This window comes from Andrographis paniculata, unplaced genomic scaffold (genome assembly GCF_009805555.1).
Source record: "Andrographis paniculata isolate CXL003 unplaced genomic scaffold, ASM980555v1 Contig9END, whole genome shotgun sequence".
NCBI classification, from domain to species: Eukaryota; Viridiplantae; Streptophyta; class Magnoliopsida; order Lamiales; family Acanthaceae; genus Andrographis; species Andrographis paniculata.
This window is the reverse complement of record NW_026137639.1, coordinates 2,659,676-2,668,366: the sequence shown is the minus strand read 5'-3', so window position 1 is coordinate 2,668,366 and position 8,691 is coordinate 2,659,676. Positions and strand designations below refer to the sequence as shown.

General features: G+C 32.7%; 1 protein-coding gene across 1 annotated transcript; it reads left to right on the top strand.

Moving 5' to 3' along the window:
• Positions 1-6,403: 6,403 nt before the first annotated feature.
• On the top strand, positions 6,404-7,222 carry LOC127244161 (copper transporter 6-like). The gene has a single exon (XM_051264558.1). The coding sequence runs from the start codon at positions 6,588-6,590 to the stop codon at positions 7,071-7,073; it is 486 nt and encodes a 161-aa protein (XP_051120515.1). The 5' UTR covers positions 6,404-6,587; the 3' UTR covers positions 7,074-7,222.
• Positions 7,223-8,691: the final 1,469 nt, after the last annotated feature.

Genomic DNA, 8,691 nt, shown 5'->3' with positions numbered 1-8,691 from the left:
TAAATGAACAATAACGATAAAAAGCACTGAATATTATCTTTTACAGATCGATTCAGAATAAAATAATGATGATAATGTAAAAGGTATTAAAAATTGCCCACAATGATGTCAGAGAAGCTTCATTTTCGGACAATAAAGAAAGTGCCCGAATGAAGTGAGTTGTACACTAGTTAGATGTTTCTCGTTCATTTCAACTTTCAATTGAGTCATCCTGTTATGAAATAAAAATATAGAAAATCTAGATATAAGCCATTTTATATTCACTCTTAGGTCTAAAAATATTTACAATAAACACATAAATCTGCAGGAGTTTATACAATACCTAGTCAAATGTATGACACAACTATATTGATGTGCAACTCTCATTCATATGAACATCAATTAAAAATTGAGACATGAATAATGTGTCATTTTCTTTAACTAAAGGTAATTGGAGACATACACGAACAATAGTAAAAACGAACAAAATCTTTACTTTATTTTTTTATCTATCTCAGTTCAATTGATACGTTTTTATTTTTGATAAAATTTACTAAATCTAAACATACTTAACAAATATAAATCAAATTAATTAACTTTGTAACATATTGTTGAAAGGTGACTTGGATTTAGTGGTCTACCTGACCCGAAACCAAAGCGAAAGAGCTGTTTCAATTGACAAGGTTCCTTTTGGGCTTATCCTAATTAATAACAAATAGACTTAGAGTTTTGGGTGTTTTGGGTGCTTATAAATAGATAACTATGGTTCTTAGTCGTATGACATAATTGTAACTCTATGAATCAGTATAATAAAATCTCTCCGGTTCCTGCCCGTGGACGTAGGTTGACACACCGTCACCGAACCACGTAAAACCTCTGTGTTCTTTATTTGTTTTCTTTCTCGTTTTCTCATAACAAGTGGTATGAGAGCCATATCGCATTACATGAAGATGTCCTTGTATAAGTTTGATCTGGAGAAGTTTAATGGGTCGAATGACTTCACGCTCTGGAAGGTCAAGATGAGGGCACTTCTGGTTCAACAAGGATGTGCGGCTGCGTTTGAGGGAGAAGACAAGTTTCCTAAAGACACGAAGGTGGAGATAAATAAGGAGATTTTGGCAAGGGCTTATTCCGCGATCTTCCTGTTAGTTACTGATGAGGTGTTAAAGGAGGTTATAGACCAGACAACGGATTTTGGGCTATGGAATAAACTGTGTGAGAAGTACCAAAACAATTATCTCACGAACAGACTATATCAGAAGCAACGTCTTTACACCCTCCGGACGTCCGAAAGTACTCAGGTAAAGGATCATCTTGATACCTTTAACCGTATTATTCTTGATCTTCAAGGGGTTGAGGTTAAAATTAATGATGAAGATCAAGCCCTAATTTTACTGTGTTCACTACCTGGTTCATATGAGAATTTTGTATATACTATGCTATTGGTAGAACTACAATTTTTGTTAATGATGTGAAAGATGCCGTTATGTCCAAAGAATTGAAAAGAAAGGTTTCTCTGAAAGAAAGCTCTGGTTCAGGTCTGTTTGCAGGTAGGTGAAGACCACAGGAGAAGGGTAATGGGAATGGGAGGTCCCGTTCAAAATCAAAATCCTCTAGCAAAGTTAAGTGTTATCTTTGCAAAGAGAAGGGACACATTAAAAATGATTGTCCACAAAAAAAGGGAAATACAAAAGTTGATTCTAGTAACAGTGGCAGCAGCGCTGCTGTGGTACAAGACAGTTTTGATAATGGTGACTTTGGTGAAGTTCTGACAGTGTGTAGTGCTAGTACTGCTGATTCCTGGATTATGGATACCGGTGCTTCTCATCATATGATGTTCTCTCGTGATCTACTCACTTCTTTTAAGGAATGGAATGGAACGGTGAAGTTAGTTGATGATGGGGTTCTAGACATAAAAGGGAGCGGGATAGTGCAGATAAAATTGCATGACGGTACTGCCAGGAAATTGGATTGTTGGTATGTTCCTGAACTCAGAAAGAATTTGATTTCTTTTGGCACCTTAGCCAAGAATTGTTTAAAATATCATAGTGAAGGTGAATGGGTGAAAGTCTTGAAAGGTGCTCTGGTAATAATGAAGGGAAAACTGCAGCATGAAATTTATTTTCTACAGGGCAGTTCAGATGGGAACGGCGGCAGTATCCCAGTCCTTGGATAAACATGATGACATGACAAATTTATGGCACATTTGATTAGGTCACATGAGTGAGCTAGGGTTGTCTATGTTGAGCAAGCAGGGTTGATTTGGTGGGGATGTGATAGGTATAATTCAATTATGTGAGGCTTGTGTAAAAGGGAAGCAACACAAGGTGAGATTTAGTACCGGTCATCACACTTCAAAAGAAATTTTGGAGTTTATTCATTCAGATCTATGGAGTTCCTCTCCGGTGAAATCGCAGGGCGGGTGTTCTTACTTTGTCACTGTCATAGATGATTATTCGAGAAAAGTCTGATTGTACTTTCTGAAGACTAATGATGAGGTGTTTGGGAAGTTCAAGGAGTGAAAGACTATGGTTGAAAAACAGACGGGTAAACAGGTCAAGACTCTAAGAACTGATAATGGGTTGGAGTTCTGCAACGCTCCATTTGATGATTTCTACAAGAAAGAAAGTATAGTGAGGCACCACACTGTACGACACACACCACAACAAAATGGAGTTGCAGAGCGAATGAACCAAACCCTCATGGCGCGTGCTAGGTGTATGCGCATATTTGCTGGCTTATCTAAGCAATTTTGGGCTGAAGCATTTAACACTTCTAACTATCTGGTTAATAGATCTCCATCAACTGCAATTGACTTAAAGACTCCTCAAGAGGTATGATCCGATAAACCCTCTGATTACTCTAATCTAAGAATATTTGGATGCCCTGCATACGCTCATATGAATGATGGTAAGCTGGAGCCGAGGACCGTAAAATGCATATTTCTAGGGTATGCAACAGGAGTAAAAGCTTATCGACTGTGGTGTACAGAAGGTAAAAATCCTGGTAAATTTCTTATTAGCAGATATGTAACCTTTGATGAATCTGCTATGCTTGATCAGAGTAAAGGTTGTGAAAGTATTGTAGGTACAAAAGATTGTGGTGCTGACCAGAGGGTGGATTTTGAGACTCCTGACAGAGTTGTGTTAGAGTGTGTTTGTTTGGAGGTTTGGATTTTGAGTTGGGATTTGAATAGTAAAAATTTTGAATTTGAATAGTTGTATGATGTGATATAAATAGGTGTTGATGTGAGATGTTTTGAATGTAAAATTGATTTTTAGTATAATATAAAAAATGAAAAATAGGTGTTTGATTTGATGTTTTTGGGGGGAAAAAATTGGATGAATAGTGGAAAAAAAATTCAATCCCTCAAACAAAGACACCCTTAGAGGAAGAGCATCAGGATAATACTATTGATCAATCCGATCAACCAGATCAGTCAAAATCTCAAGGAAAACCGGTTGAGGGGGAAGCTGATGACGCTGGTACTGGGGTTGAAGATTCCATAGCAGCAAGAAAGGGAAAGAGAAATATTCAGAAACCAGCTAGGTTTGCAGGATGTGTCAATACATCTGACATGAATTCTGTGGCTTATGCACTAACGGTTGGTGATGATCTTGGCTCTGATGAGCCAAAGACATATAAAGAAGCCGTAGCGAGTAAAGATGCAGAAACCTGGATTATGACAATGAATGAAGAGATGCAGTCTCTTGAAAAGAACAAGACTTTGGATCTTGTTGCACTACCAAAAGGGGTGAAGCTAGTGGGATGTAAGTGGGTCTTTAAAAGAAAGAAGAGAATTCCTGGTGTTGAACTTGCTAGATTCAAGGCGAGACTGGTGGCAAAAGGGTTCTCACAGAAGGAATGAATCGATTACCATGAAGTCTTTTCTCCTGTGGTGAAATACAAAATCATCCGGGTTCTTTTGGCAATGGTGGGTGCTTTTGATTTGGAGCTGGAGCAGCTTGATGTAAAAACAACATTCCTTCATGGTAATCTAGAAGAACAAATTTACATGTCTCAACCGGAGGGGTTCGACAGTTCTAAAGGGGACCAGGTATGCTTGTTAAAGAAATCTCTATATGACTTGAAGCAATCTCCGAGACAGTGGTATAAGAGACTTGATTCTTTCATGGTGTCTAATGGCTATACTCGTAATCAATTTGATAACTGTGTTTACTTGAAGAAAGTTTCTGGTGATTTCTTTGTGTATGTGCTGTTGTATGTGGGTGATATGTTAATTGTAGCTAAAAACATAGCTGTAATTAGTGACTTGAAGGCTCTACTAAATGGTGAGTTTGAGATGAAGGATTTGAGTGCGGCCAAGAAAATACTAGTTATGGAGATCTGACGTGATAGAGAAACATGACGGCTATGGGTTTCTCAAGAAAAGTATATTGAGAAAGTTTTGCAGTCATTCTTTGTTGATCAGTCCAAACTGGTAAGTATCCCTTTGGCGGCACACTTTAAACTTGATCGAAGCATTATACAGGCTACAAATGAAGAGGTTAGCTACATGAAAACGGTTCCATATTCAAGTGCAGTTAGAAGTCTTATGTATGCGATGGTATGTACGAGACCGAATCTCGCTTATGCGGTTAGTGTGGAGAACAGGTTTATGGCTAATTCGGGTGAAGCTCACAGGGAAGCTGTAAAGTGGACCTTGCGATATTTGAAAGGAGCGTCAGATATTTGTTTGGTATATGATGATAATGGCTATGGTGATCGTCTAGTTGGCTATGCAGACTCTTATTATGGGGGTGACTTGGTGAAACGAAGATCACCGACTAAAACACAACAATATTTTTGTAAAATATATCTTTATATTACCTTAAATATCAAGTCATTCATTAAAATGACATGAAAAATATTATTTATTTATTTATTATTATTATTTTACTGTTTTTAAACGCGGTCCAAACAAAGGGAGGAATGGGCAAAAGCATGCATTATTTTTGGTTAAACAGATGGTAGACTTTCCAACTTGTATGTTTTTATTATAAGTAGTAAAAGTAGAAAAGGGGTGATCCATGCAATCCAAAGAATTGTCATTTTGTCAAAAGGTGTACTACACCATATAGTACACACACATATATAATTATATGTTATTATCTTAGAGAAATAAAATGTAATTAATAATAATTAATTATTGATTCTATTCTTTTCAAACTTAGTTTTAATTTTTTATTATGCAAATATTAGTGCTTTTGCTTCTATTTTTATTTATAAAAATATACTCTTTTCTTTTCTTTTTTTTTTCATCTTTGTTGTCCAATTTTTTTTAATACGAGAATTTAAACAAAGTATAATAAATAAATAATTATACATTTTAATTGTATTATAAATTTCATAATTTATAATTTAATTAATATAATACGATTAAAATATATAGTTATTAAAAAAATATATGTGAAATATACAAAAATATAAAATATGAATAAATTATTAAGAACAGATCAAGTAATATATATATATATATTGAAAACATCATATTAATTAAGTTACATTTCAAGTAAAAACTAAATTAAACTTCAAAAGAACAAACATTTTACAATTAATATAGTTCATGATTTATGTATATTTAGTTGGTATTTTATTTATTTTAATTTAATTGAATTTAATTGTAATATTTTATGAGATAAAACAATATAATTGTAAATAAAATTATGTGAGCTAAATACTAGAAACTTAAGCATAGGGGAAAAAAAATAGTAAGCAAGTGAATTCACCTAGCTATGTGTTTTATTTATTTCCTCATATTAATACTTCTTCTCTTAAATGTCACAGTCAATATGCATATTTTTTCATATAAATGATCATTTTTATTTTTTCAATTTACATACATCAGAATAAGATATTTTGTTCTATTTGATTTTATTGCTTGAATTATATAATTTCTCAAAAAATGTTACATCTAACATCTTTTATATTTATATATATATATATATATAAAGAACATACAAAACTCAACGTTACTTTCATATATGTATATATATATCCACATTAAGTATGTTCACTTTGTATTTTTAGATGAATCTATATTTTATATTAGATAAGGAAAATAATGTTGATAATATTAAAAATAAAATTTGCATTAAAGTATTAATTTTTTGTAGGTAAACATAGTATATATTAATATATATATATATATAGTGTTATATTGTATATTGTATTTTTTTTTCTTTTTTATAATAGTTATGAAAAATGTTGCAATTCTAAAAAAATAGGCGGGGTAAACAAAAAGCAATATATTAATGGTTAAAAACAACATTGTATCACTAACTCAATTATGAAAAATAATTTGTCCCCATCATACATTGTAAGCACATGACTTTGTCAATACACACTAATGTAGTACAACCAATGTTTGGTAGTACACAATTTTTGCACCCACCACACATATATATTTCATCCTTTTGTTGTTTCATACTCCTCACATTCTTGCAACAACTTATCTCACACTATCCCAAACCCTAAACCCTAACCTTAAACCCTAAACTCTAACCCTAACCCTAACCCTAATTCTATTTGTGGATTCAGCTGTTGCTATATAATTTTTATTATTTTTTTTTAAGAGAAAAACCCTAACCCTAACCCTAACCCTAATAATGGACAACATGCCCGGGATGCAAATGTTGTCGCCTCCGCCTCACACAACCATGACACCGGCGAATGGAGCCCAACACATACACGATTTATCGACCACGATGACTCACATGACCTTCTACTGGGGCAAAAATTCCGAGATCCTCTTCTCGGGATGGCCCGGGACCCGCACAGGGATGTACGCCGTGGCCCTTATAGTTGTCTTTGTGATTTCAATCCTCGTGGAGTGGCTCTCTTCTTGTTGTGGGAGGATAAAGGGCGAAGATTCGGGGCACAACAAGCTTTGCAATTGCTTGATTCGAACGATTTTGTATGGTGCAAGAGTGGCGTTGGCATATCTCGTGATGCTTGCAATCATGTCGTTCAACGTTGGCGTTCTTATTGTTGCGGTTGCGGGGCATGCTTTCGGGTTCTTCGTGTTTGGTAGTGGTGTTTTGCAAAAAGACAATGGCTCGGACAAGGGTTTTTCTCACAATAGTAATTGTTGAAAAAGGGGGTCGAATGTTTGTTGCCCTTCTCTTTGTTAAACTTTTGGGACAAAATCTTTTTGGTTTCAAGTTGTGTATGTGTGTTTCAACTTGTTGGAGATTTCCGTTTCCAGATACATAATTAATGGCTACGTACGTTTTCATGACTCGTTCTCATTTGCGGCATATGCATGTGTATACCTCCACTTACACCGTTTCCCTAATAGTTCGGGCTTTTATTGGGATGGTTGTTTATTTAATCATTTTTTGAATCACTATTAATTTTACTAATGTATTGTATGAGTGTGTATATAAATATACATGCATTTTTTTATTTCTATTTTTTATAAGATGTTGAAGAACAATTTTAGCATTGAAAGAAAATAAAAAAACAAAATATGTTTTATAATATAGAAATTAAACAATATATGTAAGAAAAACAGTCAATTATCATTGCACGAAATCGTTAATAAACAATAATTAAGGATATATATCATCAAATTTTATTGATTTTCCTTATAATTCCACAAGTTTTAATTTGGCTGCCCACACAAATTTTATAATTTTTTGTCATATGGAAAGTGAAAATAGAAAATAAAAAATAAAATCCTATCCCATTTAGTGAGTAATTTATATCCATTTGACCGAATGTAAATTTTTTTTAAAAAATGGTAAAATATAAAGTTTATATAGTAAAATAATAGATAAAATTATTTATTTTTTTACTAAAAAGAAAAAAAATAAATAGAAATTTAAATGATAGAGAGAGTAACGTATTGTAATAAGTTCGATATGTTTTAGTTGATGATTTTATTTTAATTTTAAATTTTAATGTGAATAATAATTTTACGGTAATATTTGATAATATAAATATATTTTTATAAAAAAATATGAAAATTAAATAATAAATATATATAATTGAGAGGGCTCCTGGCCACCCTCAATTTATAAGCATTTACTTTAAATGTCTCTTTTTCACATCAATTAATTAATTGATTTCAATGAATATGTGCATAAAGGTAGTTTTCTTTCCTTTTCCATCTCCAACAACCTTATCCAAAAATAATGGGAAACCCACGCATTATTGGTTGAGTCATGTTAAAGTGTATTTGAGATATATGTTTGGCTTATATTTCGAACACAAATTAATACTATATTGGTCCGATTTTAAGAGTCTCATTTACTTTTTGCGTGTTGATATTTGAATATTGATTATTATATAAAAATGTAGTACAAATTAAGAGAAAATGGTAAAAATAGTTTTATTAATGTCTTATAATACTATTATAATGACGTTTATACAAAAATTTATACAAATATAAGGATATTTTCAATGTTAAGTATAATAACGAAAAAGATAAATGAACCCTTAAAGTCGGACGAAGGGAATACTATTTATTATGTATTATATTTGATAAAAATATATTATTTTTTCTTATAAGATAACACAAAATTTAAATGAACTTTTAATTTCAAATCAAATCTAAACAAATCCTTGATGGATTTTTTTTTTTTTAAAGTAGATTGAATTTTTATTTTATTTATAAATGTTGGGTTGTATTGTGAAAGAAAATAATACTATCTCCGTCCGTCTCCATATTGCCACTACCAACACAATCTAGCTCATCATCATCATCTA